Here is a 26,183-nt window from a genome sequence, read left to right as displayed (position 1 = left end):
TCTCGTCCAATATTTTAACTCATAGCTCGACCAATAAATATGGGCTCAATCAATCCAATTTACACCTTTTCATTTTACAATATTTGGCATCTGTGAACACTTACAACACCAAGCCAAGTTTTTGATTGAATATCACAATGAATAGGGTTGATTTGGGTCATGAGGTGGAGCTTTTAAGTTAGAATTCTTATACAAAATATCAGAGAAATCAATTTGAAATATGCAATTCACACACATGATATTAAAAACACACACATGAATATTTTGAATTTATTTTATTATCAAAGAATAGGTAAAACTACTACCACAACCCGGATGTAGAAAGTATTCAATTATCATAATTTTGTATAAAAATATCAATAACACATTTACAATAACACTACCATGTTGATAGTTTTTATAAATTCATAATTTTGTATTAAAGGAGTAATTTGTGATTCTAGCATCCTCTTTTTATGGTATGTTTGAGAAGATATCCACAAAAAAATTCCCATAATTTCAGTTGATTCCGATTTTGTGTTTGCAAGTTATGCATGATTTTGTATCCATGTATGACTTTGCTCCATACACTATTGTGCTGTAATTTGTTCTGTTAACAGAACGGAAATACAAATTTGACGGTATTTCTGCAAAGCAAATGAAGCTGCTTTTTTGGCACACAAATATTATGTAGCTATAGATAGGTTTGGTATGAAAATCTCAACATTTTTTTAGAGAGGGGCGAGGCTATGGATCACGAAATTCCCCTTTAACTACCCACCAACAACAGTTTTATCATATAAATTTTAAAATGGGACATAATCATTCTCATACATCTACAGGCCTGCACCTCCAAAAAAAAAATGTTTAAGTATTCATTATCATTGCACATTTCAGACTGGAAATTACACACAATACAGGCTTTTATAAAACCTTGAGGAAAATACCCCAAGAATAACAACTGAGTTCTAGACATCCCTGTATCTGTACCATTTTATAGTGAAAATGTTTTGGTGAAGAGTATTAAAACTGTTCCCAAAAGCCACACTGTTGTTCACCTTCATATATTTGGAAGGTGACTTATCTAAAATTACAGTAGAATATATTCAGCTTTCTAAGCTTCATTGATGTAGAAATGTTGTTACTACCCAGGCCAAGAAAAATTAAACATTTGTCTTTCAAACATTTTAGAAAAAAAAAAGTTATCTGCTTTTTTCTTTTAATTTCTTACTGAAAACTAAAAAAATGCCCAAAATGGGCTTGTAGCAGGGTGTTGCATGACAAAACTGATGTCACATAGCTACTCGCACAAGTTTGAGAGACAAATCTGTCATTTTTCTTGACTGGTATTTGGCACTGACAACACTTTTGCTGCTCTCTTGCTTTTAGCTGCTCTTCTTCCAAACTATACATAAACATAACTTCAAAATTCAAAGAACAGACCTTCCAGAATAGGTAGTCGTAAAAAAGACTACCTATTCTGGAAGGTCTGTTCTTTGAATTTTTATACGCTCTCCCTTTTGGGATTGAGCACTTTATTCAAAAGATAATCTCCGAGTAAAATGTTGTTAAACATAACTTTATAAAGTTTTGCTGCTTTCATTAAGGCACTGGAATCAAAGTTGTTTGATCTTTGGAACGACCGTTGATTCTGCTACAATGCTTGTAATTAATGAACTGATCAATTAATTAATCAGAATTAGTGGTAAATTTGTATTGGTCAATATCATTACATGCACAGATGCATATGTAATCACAATTAACAATAGTTAATTGATTTTATAAATAATATGGATCAACCAAACATGGATGGTCAATCTAAAGATCAAACCAATTTGGTTCTATTGCCTAAGGCATGGTCATTTGTACTTTTCTGTGTCAAAAAATGTTGCTATATCTTAGGCTCTATGTCAAAACTCCGGAGTGTTGACACCAGCAGGAAGAGGATACAGGTGCCTTCAAAACTGGGCTATTCCAGATGAAATTTCATATGGAAGACATGACTGTAATCTTTCACACAGGGAGTGTGAATTTCACATGGGGTTACCTGAATGGGCAACTCCATTTCAAATTCACACTCCCTGTGTGTGGGAGATTAAACATGTCATAGGATTTCAACTGGAATTTAATACCCCAGTGAAGAAAAATGACCCATTACTAAATAAATGTTCCCAAAAACTGGATCTACCGATATACCTAAAGCCCACAAAATATCTCCAATTTTAATTTTGCAGAAATGTTTGGAAATTGATGACAATTTCAATGCCTACGATGAGGCAAAATTGGTCTATTTGTCCAAAGCTTGTGCAAAAATTACCCATCCATCAAACTTGATCTTGCGAAATGGTATTTTCACTCTCTAATCAAAAAGAAATATTCTCTTTTGATATCAGTAAGTTGTCAATTTCTTCCAAACCCACCTCTGAATACACATCCTACAGCTTCTTAAATATCTGGTACCCACTACCCTCATTGTTTGACTATTGTAAATTCACTTTACAACATCCCAACATCTGGCACACACATTGTTTAACCATTGCGAATTCTCTTTACGAACTGTAGAATGTGTAAGTATTGTTCAAAAGAATTGAAACCACCACCACTATTTCATGTACTTGTTATACATGGGCTATATATTCCAGCTGAAATTCATACACAAAATATTCACATAGAAGACATAAACATGTATAAGATATGACTTTAATCTCCTACACAGTGGTGGATATAATTCAAATGGAGTCACCCATTCAGGCAACCCCATTTGAAATTCATAAGGACATGTCTTCCATAGGGGGTGTGTGGATTTCAACTGGAATAACCGGATACTCTCATCTTCTTAACTGCCAAGGGATTTGTAACTTAATGTACTTTTATTTGTAACCATGTACTTTTATATTGAAATCATTTCATCATATTTTTATCCTTTACACATAAAACATCCAGTTGACAACCTGGTAGCACACACTCATAGATCATACTCAAACTTGCAGAATCCAGGTCCAGTCACAGGCGAAGCTTGAAGTCCTCGTCTGCAAAAAAATAAATAAATATATGAATAAAGAAATAAAGAAACAAATACAAATAACAAATACAAAATAAATGTAAATTAGCAAATAATCAAACAATAGCAAATTTGGTTTGTTCTTTAAATGCAATATTTTATTATCAGTAAAAGTTTCAACAGGCTTTCAAAACAAATTGCCTAGATACTCCCGGCCATAATATGGCTGATATTGTATCGCATTTTGCTACACAATCTAGTGGAATTGCTGTGCAATTACAGAGGAGCATGTCATCTTTGAGAGACAACCCATTTTCCATGACATCACAATTAATCAAAATTGGGTCCAGCTAACAGCCTGTAGTAGATAGTCACAAAATAGTTTGTTCAAATGTAGTTTGCATTGTCTAAATTAGTTTTGAGCCTATAAAATGGAAAATAACTGAAAATGCTTTATTCCTTTGATACTTCATTTTCATCACTTGTTTATTTACATTAGCATGATTAATGTGTTTGCAGATCACTCCAAATGCCATGTTTTAACACAGGCTATCTCTTGGACCCAGTTTAAACTGATAATGTCACTGGGAAAGGTCTAGATACACAGCTCTACAAATTAAAATTTTGATACTTTGATACAAGAGCTGTTTAAGATTCCACCAAATATCAAAATATTTATGCAATTTTATGCTGAAAGTATGTTTAACTTTTTACTGACCATCACATATGAACTTGCATTCAGTATGTACGAAGTGGGGAGGGTTACAAATCAAGACTGTTGTCAAAGTCTTTAATATTTTCATCACTTTGTTCCAGCTCTTTTATTTTGTCAAAACTCAGCTTTATACATTTTTGTATTGAGTAATAATACATGCTAACATACCCTGGATGTAATCAGATCAAAAGAACTAAAGATAACATTTGACATTTCGATCTATTTTTGTGGGTTATATATACAAATAACTGCTGCAACATGCAGTTGAACATGTTGAATGGAAATTTACATTTTTTCAACACTAATGTTTTGTTTCTCCCTTTCTGTCAATTTTTCAATTGAATAACAAATAGTGGTTGTAGCACTGCAAAGGTGGAGCCAGGGGCTTGAACAGACTATGTTCTTACTTGTCTCAGGAAATAGGCTAGTAGTAGCACAATAGCCTGTACTGATGTTAACATCCAAATGGCTGCCTGTTAGGCCTATTGGAAATATCCCTGTCTCAGATTAGATCTATATAGAGTTCTCCCTCATTGCACAAGACCCCAACTGTGAGTCACAGACATATACCGATATAGGGTGGAGGTCTGACTCCACCAAAAATATGTAATGAAAATTCTACAGAATTACCATTCACATTTAAGCCACTCATACATTTTGTACAGTTTCATTGGGATGAAGTAATATTATAATGTCTAAGCTTACCTAACCATTCTACAGCGTTGCTCTGCTAGCCTTGGTGCAGCAGCGTTAACATCAGTCACAGTCGAAGCACTCCAAAGTCTCTCTGCTATAGTAGATGCTCTTGGCCTGTCATTAAGAAAACAGTTGAAAGTTGCATTAGAATATTTAAAAAATAACAAACTAACTAAAAACACTATGACTGCAATTTGTTGCAGCTGAAAACAAGATGAAGCCATATTAGAGATGCTGTTGATATAGCATACCAGTCAAATATACTATGCATTGTCTGGTACAAACAACTTTATCTGATCCACAACCAAACAACAACCATCTTTGGGAGGCACCGTCTTCATTGGTGGTAGGGACGGACACCAGACACCAAAGATGTACTCCTGGTACCTACTCATATAGAGCATAGTAAGACCACCTGGAAGGATCTCATCCAAATGGACCTGGGGTCCATTTCACTAAACTTTACGAAGCTTCGTAAGTCTCGAAATCGTTCATAACTTTTGATGAGTCGTAAGTTCCATTTCACTAAACTTACGAACAGTACCCTTCTAACTAAGTAATAGGGATTTACTACAGGGACCCTTTGTAAAGTTACGTTTAGTATTGGGTATTTGTAACTTTACAAACGGTTTACTTGAGAAGGGTTAAAAGTTGAGTGAAATGGACCCCTGGAAAAGATTGGCCATGGCTGGTCTGTGAAGGAGACAGAAGTTGCTACAAGGACAGGGCTATTTTGAAGTATCTCCTGTGCCAGGCAGCACAGTAAATGTATGGCACCATATAACCCAGCAAACACAAAACATTTTGCAGAAAACATTGAAATGTCAGGTTATATAAAGGGTATATAAAGGGTAAAGAAAATGTTTCAAAAATGTTGCTGCAGAACATTTTAACATAATGATGTTTAAGTGTGGACAAAATATTGTGCAAAAATATTTTACAATAACATTTTGACATTTTTTAAATGTTGTTGTGTTGTAGCGTTTTTTCATATGAAACATTTAACAAACTTTTTCATGACCTTTATATAATCCAACCTTTACATTTATTTATTATATACGTTTAAATGCTATTAGTATAGTATGTTTTGACCAAAACACATTTATAACACAGGAACACAATAACATTTTAAAAAATTGTGTTTGCTCAGAACTTTGTTAGACAAGTATTGCAGCTTGCATTTTTAAGCTCTTCATATTCAAATTAAAGCCACCTTCTGACTTACCATGTTCTCTGTATAATATTAGTTCCATCCACATATTCACCCCACATACAGGCTTCACCTCCCATCACAAGTTTCTTCTGCTCAGCAGTACCTAAAATACAAAGTACATTCAAATTTGAAATAAAATATTGATTCAATCAGCACCAGGTTTTTTTTTCTCTGGGGGGGATGGGAGAGCGTGAAAGGGGGGGGGTCAGAAACATCTGAATATTTGCCTTAAATTTGACATTCCTCTCCCAAAATAGTGAGATTTTCAGTGATTTTTAGTTCTGATGGGGGCCCCAGTTTGTAAGGATGAATACACCATTCCCCTCCTGTGGTGCCGCCTCTGTCTATGCAAATTAAGAAATTGCATTTTCAAATAGTGTTATTGATTTCAAGTCATTTGTTGACCAACTTTATGAGAAAAATGTATTTTTATTATAACAATGTAGAAAATTACTTTAAATAGGTATCAGATCAGATGTTGATGCTTTGTTTTATCATTAAATATCTAAATATGTGAGAGCAAAATGATAAATATTGTATTACATATTTGAGCAACGGATATAATATTTTTTGTTACAAGTTTCTGATTCTTTTTATCTCACATTTGCTACATTTGTTATTATCTGATAGTTACACAAATATTTAAAGTTTCACTGAAGTTGACTTCATTTTCTTGACACTTATCATACTTGATTATTGTCATAACATTTTTATCTGTAGTGCTAAGGTTAAGATAATAGTATGTGAACAGACAAAGCCATGAATCATTATAAGGCCACAAGTGCCACAGAATGCAGATGAGTAATGTATACATAGATCTAAATGTTTGGACTATGTTCAGATAATGACAACTGATAACATTGATATACATGTACACAAACATATACTTGCACAAATTGCATGAAATGTATTGCTAATTTTATTAGATTTTTGCAAATTTATTTTTTAAATGCAATCAAAGTAAAATGAGTTCTCATGATGAGCAGAATAAATTTCATTCCCACTCATCCACAAAGGCTACCCTTGGTTCAAAATTACATAAGATGATCTTGGGAGTTTCAATCTGCATCCAATATTTTTTATGTTGTTGGAAATAGTAATGAGAATAAATGCACTTCTGCAATTTCTCCAAATGAAATTAATGATATGCAACTCAGTATGCTGTATGCAGTATGCAGTAACCAGTCATTAGCGCCAATCCGGCTTGAAATGTGAGGGGGGGGGGGGGCCACCCGGCCAAAATTGTTAAAAAGTGGCTGAAAAGAACAAAAAACATCCCCCTGCCCCTCCCCCACCCTGGATTGATGCCACCCATGCAACCAGTTAAAAGTCACTCTCTCAATATCTTACCTTACAAATATTTAGAACAGTGGCATGCGTAAAGGGGGGGGGGGGCAGGGGGGCCATGGCCTCCCTCCCACTTTTGTTGGTCATTCAGGGGATTTGGGGGAAAACGTTAAAAACGTCCAAATTTGTTCCTAATCAGACTCCATTTAGAACACTATCATTCATATCCTTTACATTGACCTTTTCTAGGCATGGCAGACATAAATGGATGCTGCTGCAAGAAGTTGGTAAAAGTCTTGTATTTGGTCAGTTTTATGCCACTCTTTGAATACTGCCCCCATTTTACGTATGTCATGATCAAAAAGGCTAATGTAGGTGACCTCTTCCTTCAACTTACCATCAAAATGTGGACATCATTAAAACATTGGGCTATTACAGTTGAAATCTATACTATCAAATGGAGATTAAGGTCATGTCTTCCATACAGTCAGTCTACTCTGAAGTACAAAGTACAGACACGGACGCACACATTGTGCCGACTTTGAAGGCACACATAAAGTAGTAGAGACGCAGCACTATGCACTATTAACACACTGCATGCGTGCGCGTTGTCACTTTGTACTTCAGAGTGGACAAACTGTAGGGGTTGTATAGATTTCAACTGGAGTAGCCCATTATGGGAACTTGCATCACATTTACTTATGTTGTGGACACTTATTAGTGCTTACCATAGTCTTTGTCAAAGATACAAGTGGAAACTTTTTGCTGTGTTAATTTACTCCCACATGTTGGCAGCTTGTATTCAGTTTCACAAACAATCAGCTGATCATTTTAATTACTTCCATTTCAAATCCACAAACCAATTATGGATGACATGACCTTACTCTTTCACACAAGGAGTGTAGACCCATTCTGGTAACCCCATTTGAAATTTACACTCCCTGTGTGGGAGATAAAGGTCATGTCTTCTACAGGGGGTGTATGGATTTCAAATGGAACTGCCAATTCAGGTAACTCAATTTAAAATACGTACTCCTTGTGTGAAAGATTAAGGTCAAGTCTTTTAGTCAAATGGAATACCAAATTTGGACCCAGTTTATACTGTTGCAGATACATTGTCCTCTTACCATTAAAGTAGTATGGACATTTTCTGTCTTATACTATTAAACTAGAAAGTGTTTAGTTTAATCAGGGATCATGTATAAAGGGACTGGAAACAGGATTATTGATAGCTATTGTCAAGCTATTGTTATCAGATTATCTTTCACGACCTTCGATTGTATGCGAGTTGCGCCGAGGGCGCGATGTTTGAATTTTATTATTTACTCATGTTGCTCTACAAAATATCAAAAACACATCAAAGTATTCCAATATCTTTTAAGTTATGACAAATTGTGTAAAATGTCTATCCTTTGTCGAAAATAATTTCTGTGTAGCATCGAGAATCATTTACATAGGATTTTAGAGACAAAATGTGATAATTTTGTGGAGATACAGAATGCTAGAACAAACAAAATTATATTTTTTCTGGAATGTGTACACCGTACGCTTGGTATTCCTACTGATTTCGATACTGAAATAAAAAAAGATGATGTTCTTTGAAGATTTATGTTGGCTTTTCTAGAGTCTGTCATTATACTAGCAAACATGTAGGCTCATTTCAGCAATGTACAAGACAAGCCAAGCGCAGTGTTGTAACTGTGCTTGGATTCGCATACTAGGGTCTATTGATCAACGTATTATTCATGCTTGCTCAACTGAGGATAATTTGTAAACCAGCAACGCGCATGGTACAATGGATGGAAGGCGTTTCCAGTCCCTCCATACAAGGTCCCTGGTTTAATAGTTCCTGCTTAGAACTCATGTGAACTAATCCATAAATCTTACCATTGAAATGTCGTGGATTAACCTTGTAGTCAGCATGCCATGGTTTTGAATAGGGATTACCCACTCTATTGAGATACCAAGGGGTAGAAAGCAACACACGATGACCAGCCTTTGTGGCCTTAGCAAATTCATCTTGCCATTTATCAAGCCACACTTGAACCACAGTTGTATCAGATACCTAAATGATAACATTTGGTGAAATCTATTACATCTATGTCCTATTTTCCATGTCCCTTACTATCACACCAAGGTTAAGAATTTGGTTAGTGTTAGAATTGGGGTTATAGACCTTTCAACGTATATACCACAATGCACTACGCCAGTGGCATAGCAGGAGTCATTTGATTGGGGAAAAACAGACCTGATTGAGGGCCCATTGGCCATTTTTGCAGCAATTTTCAATGGGATTTAAAAAAAATATTCTCATGTTCGTAGTTGGACATCAGGTTAATTGCTTCACATTTAAATTCATGCACAGAGATGATTGTACATGTACAAGACCCCTTGGTATATAGTCACGGTGCATTGTTGAATTTTGGGTAAAAGAGTAATTTGGTTACAGTTACAGTTAGATGTGATAAAATCTATAACTGAGTCAATGGTTAAGGAGCAAGACTACAGGACATACACCATGATTATCACCAAAGTTATGTGTTAGGTGCACTTTTAATGAAATGAAAGCATGCAGAAACCTAATGAAATCTCAACAACAGATCAGTGAAAGCAACCAAATATTGCGCTACATTGTGGATAATGCAATGATACAGTAAGTATAATGTGCTCAAGCTGTGTATTGGTAGCAATGTTAGAATAGTGGTTACTTACACCAACCATAATTCTTCCCTTAAGTGTGTCCCTATTCACTTAATTCTAACCCTACTAATCCTAAGCCAAAAACCTAACTCTAATTTTTACCAAATACCTAACCCCTTGGTTTTGCCCCATGCAGGTCAACACCACCACCATCATATGTCTGCATCATTACCTTCAAAATTTAATGGCTCTACTCCATAGTAAGACTTCCAATTTTGTGAGTACGGGTTTTTCACATAATTTAGATACCACGGTGATGACAGCAGAGTTTTGTATCCCAGCTTGGTGACTTGACTCATTTCTTTCTCCCAGCCTCCTTTCCAAACCTCTACGACTGTCGTCGAGAGGAGCAATCTGCAGTGACAGAGACGAACAGCGGATGTACAAAATAATAAGAACTCAATCAATGCAATATGACCTTTATGTAATACAATCCTCTCTTCCTGGCAAAACTTTCCAGTTATGATGGCTAAAATCAAAGATAGCGAGCAAAAGCACCCTTACATGCGTGTTTTGTTAAATATAAGCTGTGTGCAGGACTTTAAAATCCCTGCTGATATTTTATGAAACACATATCCGATGATAAGATGACTTCCCTGCCATCCAGCGCCATGCTGAGATGTACTGATGTAGACTACCTTTCTGTGTCTTGATTCTGGAACACAGCCCATCTGGATACAGACATACAGGGTGGAAATGTCAAATGTCACATTGATTTAATAATCAGACGTACATGTAGACAATAAATGATGCAAGTAAAATGCCAGAGTCATATGACTCACCAGGATATGACACTGTCAGTTATATTATCTGATATTTATCAAGCCATCTAGTGTCATGTTTAGTTGAGCTGTTTTATGCTCCCTTTGCAACCTTGAAATATCCATCATATCCTTTATGACATATCACCTTGGTACTTCTGAAGTAATCAGTTGGTAGCAGGTAGATAACAAGCCAAGTTGTTTGTGGGGAGAAAAGAGATGGGAAACGCAATCTAAGAAGAGCTGATTAAACATCTCAAGTTTCCACCCTGATTTTCATCTTGGTAGCATGTTTCCTTTGCCACTAGCTGGTGGTAGAGCTGCCATATCATGGGCTCAATTTCATTGCACTTGAATCAAAATTGATTCTCATAAACTCATCTGGCAAGAATCAAATGAGAATCTTGCTGATTGTCATAACTTACTGCATGCAGAATAAGAACAATTTGGGAAGAATCAATTTGGATTCTTGCAAACTAAGCATTGCGAGAATTGATTTTCCGATTCTCATCGAATTTGAAGCCCTGGTTGATGTTGTTTGCAAACTTCTGGTATAAAATTGCTGCTACATGTACATGTCTGCGCAAACACTACAAACAAAATGTGTGGAATGTGTGTCGATACAGAGATGAAGAAAGCATGCTGTGATTAACGGATGCTCTGTTGTTTGGCAGTTACCTTCAAAATTTAACGGCTCCACTCCATAATAAGACTTCCAATTTTGCGAGTACGGATTTTGAACAAGGTTAAGATACCATGGTGATGAAAGGAGAGTTTTGTAGCCCAGCTTAGTGACTTTGCCTATTTCTTTCTCCCATCCTCCTTTCCAAACCTCAACAACGGTTGCAGGAGCAATCTGATGTAATGAGGATCACAGAAAATAATCATAATGACAAATTATTTTATCCCAACAATAGACCATAATCAAGACTTCTTTAGTTGACTACCAGGTATGAGCAAAGTCACTGCTTTTGGTGTCAAGACACTTACAAAATGGCTTTTTGAACTCAACTAGCCCAGACGGGGATCATTCCATTGCCACAGCAGCCAGTCCATGTATGGATCAAACATAAGAAGCCTTTCTGATAATTCCTTTGGTGCATGGGTGATGAGATCTTCCTACTTCCAAGAGATGGTCTATGTTTCACAACAAGACAATAGTATATAGGGAAAATGTGTGGAAAATACCGATTCGAAATGATATTAAACATGTCAACAAAATACACGCAACATACTGTCAATGCAAGTTTAACTGATATGATTAACAACAGAAACAAACAGTTCAACCCATTCAAAATGTTACAATTCTCGCTATTCACAATAAGGGCGCCGCCAGCGGTTTGCGATGTAATCGTGATGTATCATGGGAAAAGGTCGACATCCAAGTCCGCTCAATACGAATATTACCATGCTATTACATAGGAACACATGACAATATTTTTTAGTTTGTCAAAATAAAGGTGTTACACGCGAATCGATACTCAATAATACTTAATAATGTGATTTGAAATATGCACAATTAATTTTTTCTCTACCGATTTGCGTGTAATACCGTTATATTGACAAACTAAAAAATATTGTCACATGTTCCTATGTAATAGCATGGTAATATTCGATTATGCTGGACTTGATGTCGACCTTTTCCCATGATACATCACGATTACATCAAGAAACCGCTGGCGTGCCCTTATTGTGAATAGCGAGAATTAAAACTTAAGACTAACAAAATTAGCAAGTGCTGGCACAAACTCCAGATAAAAAATTGGAGGATACATCATCAGTCACATGAATTGAACCCGCAACCTTCTGCATGCCTGGCAGACGCCAAAACCAATATGATTGACAATAACCATAGTCATTACCAAAATATTTACCAATACACCTCAACAGTTCCACTCCATGTAATTAAAATATGCATTTCAACCTACTACTAAGTAAAGGTTTTCAACATCATCAGATATACCTTGGTGATGACAAAATAGTTTTCAGACCCCAAATGATGACCTTTGACATTTCCAACTCACAGCCTTTTTTCCAGAGTTCAACTATTGTTGAAGGAATCGGATGTAATGAGAATAGTATTTATTTGCTGTGATCGATGTGATAAAGATGAATGAATTGGTACTAAAAGTAATAAGTTGACTACCACATGAGATTATTCTGCATATATTTTACCTGAGAAGTCTAACGGCTCAATCACATAGTAGAGTTTCCAGTCTTCAATAGTATATGGATTATGAGTTGTGCTTAGGTACCATGGAGCTGATAAGATCACATGGTACCCAAGTTTTGTAATCTTTTCCATATCTGATATATAAGGATTTTTCCAAACTTCCACATATGTATTAGGGTTAATCTGTGAATAATTTAATGTTGGGTTGAGTTAAATTAGTATAGTTTTGATGCAAGTATACAGTGAGTGTGACTCCATGTGTTAATTAATTTCACAATGAAACGAAATAAGCTCCAGCATGTGAGTAACCGCACATAAAAAAAGACAAAAACAGCTATCATACTTCTGAAAATGCTGCAATTTCAAAAGCTCCTATACTTAGTACCAAGCAAGTATACACAAAAAAGAAGAGAAAAATCAAAACAAAAAATAAGGAAATCGGCTGAAAAGTGGAATTTCTCACATTCACTATCAGAAATAGAAGTAGCCATATGATAATAATGTATAAATCTATAGTCTGTATACCTTCCTCAAGTCAGTAAAGTGAAATCAAATTTTGAGATTTTCTTAAATCTGCTAACTTTTGTGGGAATCTGCTATGTTAGTTGGATTCCTTGCATCATTTCCTTTCTGAAAATGCATACCTTTGTATATTTCTCATCATTACATTTAGAGATACAATAAAAAGCAGTATCTAAATTACTGGGTCGAGGAAGGTATACAGGAAACATGCATGCAGTAAATTAATATGTTCCAAACATTTCATCATTAGTTTTTGTTCTATAAGTTAGTATTTGGATGGAAGCATTTTGTTATATAAGCTGAAAATCATGGACATTAGACCCTAAACCACAGCTATTATACACAAAGAGTACCGACTCAAAATTGCACCATATATGTAAAACCCTATGGTAAATCCGCCATCTTGGTTTGTCGCGCATTGAGGGCAGAAAATCATAATGGACCTGTGGCATTCAGCAAAGAGCCCAAAATCTAACAATAATTTGTGCCTTCAAGCTTGAGCATTACAAAGTGTTTGCGTACACAGCGCTTAGCATGTGTTTTGACACAATGTGTTACACGCACCAGGCATTTTTAAAAATCAAAGTTTGACGCGCACATAGCGAAATAATCCGGAGACACATAAACAATTGCCTCCATGAGCGGCATGCAAACATGGCGGAGTTGGTACTCTATGATTCTACGTATACCTCACTGATCTAAACATTATCACTATTACCTACATGGCCAATACATGATTTTTGTGCATAAATTCATTCTATAAAAACCTTTTACCATGCAAACTTACGCTGCAGAATTGTGAAAGTGATTTTAGTTATACACATGGTGTATCAAAATAAAGTAAACAGTCTGATAAATGCCACTAGATTAAAAAGTATGAAGTATTTGGTCATAATTTCAAATAGCAAGCAATCAAACAATTGCCAAACAATTTTGCAAGGCATTCTGTCAATTACTGTAATGCAAGTGGTGAAACATGTGATCCGCAATAATGCCCCTTGGGATATTCCTCGCTTCCAAAAGCAAAATGTTTATTTTTCACAATACCCTTCAAACTTATGCACAGTAATTAACCTCTAATGGCTCCCACAGTGCAAACTGGATCTACAACTAAGTGACACAATAGATACTGCCTTTTACTTTGCACTGCACCCAAAGTAAAACAAAGTATCTGCTACTAGTTAACAAAGCTGATACAGTATTTGTACTTGGGGGGGGGGGCACTACCTACCTGGACACCGTTGTCAACCACCTCCTGCCACACAATAGATTGCACTTTCAGACTGTCTAGTAGAGCAAGGAGTTTCTGCATGTAGTACTGCTCTAATTTAGCATAATCGGTACCAAATCCCATCTGTTTCATGAATTCTGTGATATCTGGATTGCTCTGCCTGTATATCATTAGGGATAAGTAAAATAGGGATATTAAATTAGATGGTTTGGTTTTATAGGTTGTACAGAATTCTTTGAAATATAATGAATAGTACCAAAGATAGATTTTATAATCTTGTGCACTTACTCAGTCATCTATACCAGACAGGCATCTTATTCAGCCAAAACCTGAGAATACATAATTAAGTTCAGACTGACGGATGGACGGCAATTCAGTATCGGCATAACAAACATAAGAAAAAGGATTTAAACTGTTCATATGAGACCAAATTGAATTCCAAAGTCTAAATGTTGCTGACACACACAGATGAGCATCCACTTTTGTACCCCCCCCCCCAATCCAGTTTGTGTGAGTTTCTACAGTGGAGTTTCCCTCACACACATTCTAACCATGGAGTTTTTCACACACATACCCATACATTGTCAACTGACTGCGGATACAATTTTGTATTTGTATATATTACAAAATGGGGGTGTTATGCCCCCTCTATATGGCTCACAGATGCTGTGGAGCTCCATGGTTGTGATAAGGCTCCAGAGTTGGTATGTGAATAATATAGACAACTCCACAGTTTGAACGTAGATGCAAATGCAGATACACTGACATACAACTCATGCTTAGATACATACTGTACCCAGATATACAACGACTCATGCTGCCGCAAAGATCTCTTCTGCGGATGACCTAAAAACACCAGCAGTGAATCTAAAAACGGCAAATGTTGAATTGCATGCATTAAGGTAAAACATTTTGTAATTACCAGCATTTGAAGCTGACTTCATCTCCTCCAACATGAACATAGTTATCAGGAAAGACATCATGGATTTCTCCAAAGAATTTGCCCAAGAAATCGTAGGTAGCATTCACAATTGGATTCACAGGACCTGTGGTGCCATCTGGCTTTCCCCCACTGTAGCAGGGTGTCAAGAAGTCTTTGATGGATGCCCAAGAAGCTGCATGTCCTGGAGTGTCAAATTCTGGCATGACCCGGACACCACGGTCACGGGCATAGGCTATCACAGCCGCAATATCTAACTGAGTGTACACATGCATTGGTGAAAATGCTCCCTGTAAAAATAATGCATGTAAAAAAAACAATCATACTATGTACCTGTAAGTTATTACTCAGACAGGTAGTAATATTACTATGACAATAGGCCTACTTCATCCACTGATCATGCAAGAAAGACAAACCAGCTGGCCTGTTGTGGACTTTTATGGTTTGTCTTTTTTGCATGATCCGAGATTGAGTGGATGGTCTTTTGACTGAGCATAATTTATCAGCATTTTTAGACCTTTGTCAGATAAATAATACAGTCTTATGCTATCATTAAGACGACTGGATCATTTCTGCATAATTATAGAGGGGAGGGGGATTCACTCTATCATTATAAAAAATTATTTAAAGAAATAAAAGAGCCCTTGGAGTAAAATTTGTAATGTAATGATTGACAGACATAATTTCAATCAATGACAAAAATTAATTTTTGTAATCAATCATTTTATTCATAGATCATTTGATATTAATTTAAAATTTAAACTGAATCCGTAAATATGGCACCTCTCGCCCTTTTTTAGTTCAAGGATTTTTTCTTTTCATAATGCATGATAGCATTCCGAAATGAGTCACTTGTCAGTAAATCATATATTGGTACCCTTAAACTGGCAACCTTTACACATATATACCTCATTTCAAAAACATTGGGCTATTCCAACTGAACCCCATATACCCCCTATGGAAGACATGACCTTAATCTCTCACACACATAGTGTAGATTTCAAATGGCATCACCCATTCAGGTAATCCCATTTGAAATTCATCGCTGTGTGTATGTGGACGATTAGGGTCGTGTATTTCATGTGGGTGTATGGACTTCACCTGAAATAGCGTATAATTGTTATAGAAAGAAAAAGGTGTAACATAATTATATTCTGAAGCTTTTACCTGTGCATCCAACATAGGGAACATAACACTCTCATAGGGGAAGGACTGGTCATCTGTAATGTGCCAATGCAGGACATTCATCTTGTTAACAGCTAAAGCATCCTAGGATATAGGGTTAGTAACAAAATATCATACTATGTTAGTAGTGTTTAGATAAAAAGGTTATGTAAAAGCCACAATTCCTTTTTACATGATGTGTGTACCCAGTGGCCGCACCATAAAAACTCCAGTGGGCAGGTGGAGATGGGAGTTGGCATGGTGGGAGAAGGAATCTGAAAAATTGCTGAAAATTTGACGCAAAATAATGGAATTTTCCATCATTTTTCCAACCCTCCACTGTGTGTACCATTATATGCTTGACAAGTTAGAGGTAATGAATTCTTGCATGGGCTAGTATGATTTCACCAGGTTCAAAGCCAGCCCTATGCAAAGATAGTTATCCAAATATTATGCCTGGTATGATAAGCATTGTACAACCAGAACTGATTTGATCATATACATCACTACTAGGAGATCCTGGAAGAAAGATGAAGATCTTAGATCTTGAGCCCCTTAGAAATACCGTGCATTATCATATCATCATAAAATCAGTTACAGCATCTCATACTCCTCTTAGTGTTATTTTGATGCATTAGAATTGAAATTCAATTAGGTTCTGATAGAGAAGGTTCAAGCACTGCTCCCCCCCCCCCACCTCAGGCCTTATCCTGCTGTGCCACTGTATACACATTGGGCTTTCCCGGTTGATATACATCGAAGATGTGATCTTAATCTCCCAAACAGGGGGTGTAGATTACAAATGGAGACACCCTCGCAGGTAACCCCATTTGCAATTCACACTCCCTGTGTAGAAGATTAAGGTTGTGTCTTCCATAGGGGGTGTATGGATTCCAACTGGAATAGCCCACTCTGGAGTAAAGGAATTGTGGCTTTTACTTCAGGATGATATTGTTTTGATCTCACCTCCTGACTCATGAATGGAAATGTCTTACTTTCATAAGGGAATGATTGGTAGTCAACAATGTGCCAATGTAGTACATTCATCCTGTTGTAGGCTAGAGCGTCCTGGTGATGTGTAAAAGGTTCAACTGATTACAAAATATACATGTACATGTCTGCCTTCCCAAGTAAGAAAACAACATCTGCTTTGTTATGTATCTACTTGCTCATATTGTTTTTTACTTTGGGAGACTGATCAGAAGAACCTTTGGAAGCAGTCAAAAGGCAGCAGCTTAAATGAAGTGAATACAAATTGCCATTTTTTGAAACAAAATTATAATTTATTGATAATTTTTCCTATTTTTTTTAAAACCATGAATGATCTTAGCAATTAGCTCTAGATCCAGTAGGAACTCTCCAAATCTGCAAAATAAATTTAAAAACATTTTTCCCCCAAATATCCAAAAGAGCACTTGGAACCTAAGAGTTTAATTTGCACCATGAAAAAAAAATCATTTTTTGTCTGGCCTTTAGTTTATTCTGTGTGTCAGTGTGTTGTCATATCTTGGATATTCCTCAACCTCCCTCTGATGCTGGAATGAAGATTACTGTTCTGGTCAATGGGAAAGAATTTGAAACAGCAGCTACATCTTTTCATACCAAAAGTTCCAATTTATACGGTAATATAATTGTCCAGTTGATATTCTCTCAATTTCTACTTGTTAAAATGTTAATCCCTTGTGTCAAACTGAAAAGAATAAATAGAAAGTGTCCCTTCACTTCAGCGGCACTCTAGATCTCACCATCTGCGGAGAAAGAGTGATAGATGCAGCGAAAGCCTGAATGTCCAACCGACAGTATAACAACACTTGCAGTACTCCAAATATGAAATGTTTTCTCCACACTTCCCCTGTTTTACAGGTCCGACTGACCCAGATTTTTTTTTAGTTTCGCCAAAATCATGTAAAATCAGTCGTGTTTGACTGGAAAGTTTTTGAAAAAAATAAAAACATTTTCAAAATGTGGTTGCAAACATATATTGAACATGTTTTGAAAAATCAAATTCTTGCTGGATTTTTCAAGCTGTCGGTGAAACTAGTAAACAAAAATCCTGACCAAACGACCCAACTTTTCTGTCCGTTCATAAAACGGTGGTTTTTTTTGTGGCTTGCACACCTGTTAGTTTTGTTTTGCGTGATGAATACTTACAATCATTTGGAATATGTATTTAACATGCACAAAGTGTCTTGATGTATCTATTAAGAACCCACGATGCGCAAAACGAGGAAAATCAGTGATGGTAGTTGAATTGACAATAAGCTGAAACAAAAAAGACAAGAAGTAATTAAAAGAGTTGCTGGTACTTAATACTTGAGGATAAAGCTTGAATGCAATCAATTTTTTTGTTTCAATTGGCCAAGGCAAAAATATTTTCATCCTTGACCAGGATTTGAACCTGAATTCCCAAGCATCTAGCCAGTACTCTTACCAACTGAGTTATCAAAGAAGCTTCCCTGATAGCTCAGTTTATAACAATGCTTGCTAAATACTTGGGGTCCCAGGTTCAAATCCTGGTCATTTTTCTTGGCTAGTTATAGGGAAAGAATTGTGATCAAATTAAAGGACAAAAAGAAGGTGCCTATAAAGCCTCTTTTGAATGCCCCCCGGTATAAAGAAAGAGAAGGCTAGGAAAAGGGAGAAAAGGCGATAGGAGAAAAGGAGGATAGAGGAGAAATGATGAAAGAAAAAATATGTTTCCATGTTAACTGTTACCCTATTTAGGATTTTTGCACCCAAAAATGTCACATTTTAACTGGTTATTGCTTTGAAATTAAATTGAGTATAACTTCATATTTGGTATGAAGAATACATGACACATGGAGATCTATTGTACTAAGTCTTTATATAGGCCTACTATGTATAGCACTTTTTTTAGCTGCAAGGCCTCCCTACTATTTAAGACTCATGACGATCACTGATAGCGACTTTAATGTTCCCGGCTTATCACTTATGAAGGACAATAAGATAATACTGTGCATGCAAGGCCTAGACAGTGTGTGCCTATTATATGGATGTACTTTTTTTCTGATTTCACATTATCTGTTTCCCTTGAAGAGGTTTCCACTTCTTGGTCTGAATTACTATTATAATTAATATCTGCTTCCTTTCTGCAAGGCTTGCCATTGGATTATCTATGGAAAATCTATGGATTTCTAACTTCTGAGGGAGATCAGCACATTCCCTCTCAGACACCTTCTCTCAGAAAGATTGCTGAATAGAACAAGTTCTAGGAACCCCCTTGGATCCATTGAGCCTCTTGAGTTGGAAATCCAACTGAGGACTGAGAATATTTGTAATGTATGCACAGGGATGTAAGAGGGTTACAACACTATTTCCTGAAATCAATCTCGACCTTAGCCAGGTGGCCGAGTGCTATTGATGCGGCTAAATGGGGCTCATTCGGGGGAATAGGGGTTTCATCCACATTTCCAAAACATTGTTGTTCTTTTTATGCTGATTTTTTTCTTTTATGGCCCATAAACTTACTTCCCTGTATGCACACCTGATCATAATATTGGCTCACAATATTTCCTACGAATGATTCTAGAAGATAAATAATAGTGAAATCTCATAGTCAGTAATTATCAAATTAATAAACATTGATTACACTTACACCACCCATGTCTGATTCATAAACAAGCTGGCTGAACGTTTCAAGACCTGTAAAAGATGACAAAACAAAACAAAAATAATATTATGAGTCTTTTTATCAGGTCAGAATGTATGCTATTGTTCTGTTTTTGATGGTCAACTGTAGCTTTCTACTACAATATAACAGGTACACAAAGATAACACGTTTTAAAAAGCTATACTAATATCAATAATTCAGCAATAATTACTATTGAAAATACTTGCCCTAAGCATGGAAAAATTACCAAACTGTGTGGAAAAAATAATCAATTTGTAATCTTGTATTATTTTAAATGTAAGCCAAATAGTCTTAGAAAAATTTGATACAGATTTGGTATTCAAAATTGTCAAATAGTGAAACCAAAAAGAAACCATACAATTTGCAGAAATGTGGCAAGAAAAATCTGAGTTTCACTGGGATATTCCAGTTGAAATCCATACACCTATGCAAAACATGACCTTACTCATCCACACAGGGAGTGTCGATTTCAAATGGAGTCACCCATTCAAGTAGCCCCATTTCAATTTCACACTCCCTGTGTGGAAGATTAAGCTTATGTCTTCCATACAGTGGCGGTGCCAGGAATTTTTTTTCAGGGGGGGGGGGGGGCATTGAGGGGCCAAAGTAAATTTCAGGGGGACAAAATCAACAAATTTTGCACAAAATTACTGCAAAAAGTGAAAATTTTTGTAATTTTGGGTTTTTAATGGGGGCAACAGGGGGGCATTTGCCCCCTCCCTCCGTGGCACCGCCAATCCTTCCATAGGGGGTGTAGGGATTGCAACTGGAGTCACTGAGCATAGAAATTCATAAGTGTCTGATACCGCATTAATAGCTATACATGGTCATACCCTACTTGTAGACTCACCTTTTAAAACTCCCCATATACTGGCAGCTTTTAATGAGGCCATGTCACTGCTCACTGTCAAGGTATCTGTATTATAATTAGATGAAAAAAATTGATGGGAAAATCACCAAATTTTTCCAAGTCTTATATCTTATAAAATTAATATTGCTTGAAGGTAAATGGCTATTGAGGAGGGACAAATTACAACAGGGCTAAGATTACATGATTTTTGCAATTTGATTTTTAAATATTATAAAAACATCAAATAACATAATTTCATACAAATATAAAAATACCAAATTACATTTGTGCATTATTTTATTTAAAAATACCTATAAATAGTGATTTTTGTGAACAAACTAGTTGTTAGAGAATAACGATAGGAATTTTTATTTTGCCTATCCTCTATCGTGTGATAGATTTGACAGGCAGGTCCAATATTTTGAGTAGTGGATGCCGGCGCAGCCGGTATCCACTACGATAAAAATATTGACCTGCCTGTCGCCTATCATAGGTAGAGGATAGGCAAAATAAAAATTCCTATCGCTTATTCTCATTCTTAGTCAGTTAAATATTATTTTAATAACTGTAAACAATTTTTAAAGCAAAAAATAAGTTACCGTCATAAAACTCCCTCATTATAAAATGAACGAAACTTGTTTACAACTTTCACGTATTCTGTTGCGCGTGCTGCTAGCGCGTCGCGTATTCCGCACTAGTCTCGCGATACAGCGCGATACATACGCCAAGCACCTCTACAAGCGCAGTAAAGCATTATCAAGACGCATGATGACGTGGGGTCGCTTCTACGGCCTGATAAACGGCACCAAATCTTGCGAGTGTCCAATCAAAAATGTGTCTACGAACTAGACCACTCCCACTGACTAAGAATAAAAAATCAATGCCATTGTTACAACATCCATGAACCAGAGAGGATATCTTCCCTTTCCCAGAATCCATTGCAACATAATACATCACCTCATTTCATCAAATGACACTTCCGTTACTTTGTACAGGTTACCTTTGTTTTCATTTTGAGAATAGACTGGCTAAACATGGGTTGATAGTCAATATAAACATATTTTGCAAAATCTGGATGTAATCTGTTTATTGATGTACATTTGTGCCCATCCACAACAAACTGGTCGTAAAGTCGGCATTTTCCATTTTGAGATACAGTCAAAAACAGTATATGGATTTCTATGTAAAATATATGAGGAATTTGACCTTTGATGAACCATAACTTCACTTCCAGATGTCCGATGAAGCTGGTTGAGGTGTCATTTTAAAGCTGAAAGTGCATTCTTACAAAATCTGCAATAAACAGAAAATGATCTAGAGCCGACTTTACTACCATTTCGTGGTGGATGGTCACATTTCGTCACTATCAACCCATGTTGCACTAGAGAGTAAATCAGCACAGAAAATTGAAATGGGAACAATGCATTATGGGAAGTGTAAGATATCTTCTCTGTCCATGAACATTGATTTCAATTGAGTTCATGTATGCAAAGTATAAAAGCCTTTGAAAATGTACGATTTCAGTCAAATTTTAATTGGTTATTCTTTGCCAAATGTTATAAAATATTACAACTGTAAGGAACGTTTTCTAGACATTTTAAGCCAAACTAATGAAAGAAAACTCACTTACTATCTTAAAGCCCGATCCTGACTCCACTTCGCAGCATCGCGCGATGAAATTAAAATGTACATATATATTAATTTTATCGCGCGATGTTACGATGTTTTAAAAGCATGTGGGGTCTGCATCTCCTTTTCAGGTCATTCTACCGACCTTGATTTTCCAGCAGCCAATCAGAAGCGTGCACGGCTGCAATATCGCAGCGCGATGCGAAAAAGTTGAACATTGTTCAACTCCATCGCGGACCGAAATTTCCACTGCGCGATGAGAATTTTTACCGCTGAGCTCATAAAAACCTGGCTCAGATTACAGTTTTTATAGCATCGCATCGCGCTGCGATGTGCAGTCAGGATCAGGCTTAAGGGGGTACTACACCCCTAGCAAATTTTTTGCTTATTTTTTGTGTTTTTCTCAAAAATTATAGCGCATTGGTGACAAGTAAGATATGTATATTAAATAGGGCAAGGACTACAACTACTGCACTGAAAATTCAGCAACTCAAGGCAAGTAGTTATTGATTTATTGATCAAATATTGGTTTTCCCTCATTTTTGACTGTAACTCCACAACTGTTGTCTGTGCTGAAATAACATTTCCAGTGTAGCAGAACTTTGTAGTCCTTGCCCCTATAATATACATATCTTACTTGTCACCAATGCTCTATAATTTTTGAGAAAAATGCAAAAATAGGCAAAAAATTGGGCAGGGGTGTAGTACCCCTTAACTCACTTACTAGCCGATTTACAATGGTTCAAGGGGGATTTAAAGTTATAATTGTGATTTAAGTTCAAACTTGCTCTGTTGTCTTAAAAACACACAGAATTTGGCCGAATCTAATTTGTGTAAGTTGGGACATATGTGCAAACATTACAATTTACCAAAAAATCAGGCTTGAAAGAAATTAACCAATTTCATAATATTATTAAGATAGTACATTGTCATTATGGCTTTAAATGCTCAATTTTTTCCTCACTTACAGTTTTCATTAGACTGCAATGATGGGTACATCTCACTACAGTCAGTCTCTGCCACAGTCAAACCAGGTAACAAATTAGCACCAAGTTTAGATGGTTTCATGTGGGCTCCATATTGGGGTTTGCCTTCGGCTTTTCGTAGAGGGTGTCCATAAAAAATGATGTCAAAGTAGCGAAGGAATGCCTGGTCTAAGATGTTACATGATGTTGCTCCAGCATATGAAAATCTGAAATGGAAAAGGTTTGCTGTTAACCAGAACTTCTGAACATATTTTTCTGATTTTAATTTGTTTGGATGGAGCTCTAGCCTTTTTGGTGACAAGAAAGGACTAACTGAATTCCAGTCTCAAACACCACCACTAAAAAATAAACTTTGTTTGTTTTATTTGTAACTGTATCCATGCTTTTTCCACTTTCTAAATCAATTAATACCAATATTCATGATGATTTACTTTAAAACTCTAATTAGGGACAGCTTAAATATCAGATGAATGAAAACCTTGCTGTGGGTTCAACGGTTACCTGCATATGTAAACTAGGGCTAGGGCCCCAGCCACTACCAACTGGTACTACATCATGGTTACTATTAATTTAAATTTCGTGATCCTAGCATCCTCTTTTTATGACATTTTTCAGTAGCTATCCATGAAAAAAGCTTCTTTTCAAAATTTCAGTTGATTCCGATTTTGCGTAAACTTGCGAGTTATGCATAATTATGTGTATGCACTGTTCCATAGGCCACTGTTGTAATTTCGTTCTGTATGTATACATAAATTCAAATTTGATGATATTTTTGCTAAATGAATTTAATCTGCAAGAAATTTTGCAAGAAAGGTACATTAACATTATGTAGCCAGAGGTTTACTTTCCAGTGGTGTAAAAATCTCAACTTTTTTGGAGCAAAGTGGGGGGATGAGGCCCGGGGGGGGCACTCAAATTTTTTTTTGGTAGGGGTGTGCCACCGCCAGTTTCGAACTTGAGGTCTAAGGAACTGATCGGACAGCCAAAAAGGAGGGTCTAGGGAACTGATCGGCCGATCAATAAGGGGGGTCTTGGGAACTGATTGACCGACCAAAAGGGGGGTCTTGGGAACTGATCGGCCGCCGAAATCCGAAAAATCTCGAAACTAAACCCGCAGGCTAAACCAGGGTTCAATTTTATTGCGTTTTTGCCACAGATTTTTGAAGGAATCGATTTCACTTTGAATTGTGCATTAATCAGGAAAACCATTAATGCAAAATAGGTCTGGTTTGGCCTATTACGATGGAACCTCAACAAAGCAAAACAGCATTCAAATCAAAAATTACTAGACCCTGTAGACCTATAATCTATGCTATTAGCCTACTGATAATTATAGTAGCAGCCCACCATAAAAACAAACCCACAAGAATTATTTTTTCAGTGCCGAAAAGAAAAACATTTAGACAACATTGAACTGCCATGCTTAACATGAGATGATTGAGTAAAGTGTGCAGAATTTGACAGCCATTCCACTCCCGATTTCACTAGACCAGTAGATCGTAAATTACCTTTTAATTCATTGTTTATGGAGAGCTGCAAGGATGTGTACATAATTATTTAAGGTACTTTTCCTCATATTTGGCAATTTTATTCCCAAAAGAGATCTCAAAATCATTTATTTCTAGCTAAATGTTCACCAGCTGGATCGGCATGCGCATCGCTGCCGGCAGGCACTCAATGTTTATTAACAGTCAACCAGTGTTGCCACTCTAAAAGGAGCCCAACATCCCGCCCAAAGTTCACTTTACAATGTGTTTCAATGGGGAAGAAATTAATGGAAAATTCCTTTGAAGTTTTTGGGCTCATAAAAAGTAGCTCTTGGGTCTGCTTTTGGGCTTGAAATGGTAGGACAGAAAACACGCCTCTCAAGATGCCGATGAGAGCGGAAATCGATGATCTGAGGGTCTATGGAACGGCTAGAAAAATTTTGGGGCTTCAGAGCGGGCAAACAATTAATTCAGAGGGTCTAAGGAACGGCCAGCGGCTCTGAAAAAGGGGGTCGCCGCCATGGCACATACCCGTATAGCTGGGAATGTGAGTGCCCCCCGGGGATGAGGCTGTGGATCACGAAATGCCCTTTTAAGGCCTAAAATTTGATTGGCATAAATCGACCGACCCTAATTCTAGATTTATATTTGAAAGATAAAGTCATAGAAAAGAAACATTGATTAAAAAAGTGCAGTCATGGCAGTATAGTGTGGGCTCCAAAATGCAGGCATTTTCACGTGTATCCTCCTCAGACCTGATATCGACGTCCCAAGAATATCAGTTTGAGCAGCCTCGGACTTAGAATAAAATCCCAGATTTGGTCTTATGCTGTCAGTGGTATTGTATTCTGTTAGCAATTCCAATATATTTACCGGAAAGTCATGTCGCTCAAGGCAAACACATCGGTTCCTGTCTGCATGTTTTGTGGTAGAGGCCAAGGTGAACCTTCTGTTGGGACTGTCACTGCAGGCCATTCAACATTTTCACCAACATCGCCTTGCAAATTCCCTTCGCAAGCAAATGGAATTCCCGCTATGCTCAACAGTATAAAACTGCCCAAAACTCGCAGACAAATCATCATTTTACACTTTCTTTGCTGATTCAATAAAATCAGTAAAATTAGAGCGGCTAAATGGTGAAAACCAGGTGAGGATTTCAGTAATCATCCGCTTGCAGCAACTGAATAGTCAGGTGAA

The 26,183-nt window shown here is 36.6% G+C and overlaps 1 protein-coding gene across 2 annotated transcripts; it reads right to left on the bottom strand.

Annotated features, from left to right (window-relative positions):
• Window positions 1-260: 260 nt before the first annotated feature.
• LOC140152954 (beta-hexosaminidase subunit beta-like) lies at window positions 261-26,161 on the bottom strand. Of its 2 annotated transcripts, none has more exons than XM_072175504.1 (12): window positions 25,860-26,161; window positions 23,482-23,705; window positions 20,885-20,950; window positions 19,999-20,045; window positions 18,534-18,644; window positions 17,349-17,450; window positions 15,201-15,508; window positions 14,279-14,438; window positions 8,779-8,956; window positions 5,617-5,707; window positions 4,401-4,505; window positions 261-3,008 (listed from the first exon to the last, which is right to left on the bottom strand). In XM_072175504.1, the coding sequence occupies exons 1-12, from the start codon at window positions 26,066-26,068 to the stop codon at window positions 2,945-2,947; spliced, it is 1,665 nt and encodes a 554-aa protein (XP_072031605.1). In that variant the 5' UTR covers window positions 26,069-26,161; the 3' UTR covers window positions 261-2,944. The 2 variants fall into 2 exon arrangements, with proteins under 2 accessions (XP_072031605.1, XP_072031606.1); XM_072175505.1 differs by lacking the exon at window positions 17,349-17,450 and adding an exon at window positions 16,386-16,487.
• Window positions 26,162-26,183: the final 22 nt, after the last annotated feature.

The sequence above is a fragment of the Amphiura filiformis genome, chromosome 5 (genome assembly GCF_039555335.1).
Source record: "Amphiura filiformis chromosome 5, Afil_fr2py, whole genome shotgun sequence".
Taxonomy (NCBI): domain Eukaryota; kingdom Metazoa; phylum Echinodermata; class Ophiuroidea; order Amphilepidida; family Amphiuridae; genus Amphiura; species Amphiura filiformis.
Note: the sequence above shows the minus strand (reverse complement) of the source record. Positions and strands in the feature narration are given on the sequence as shown.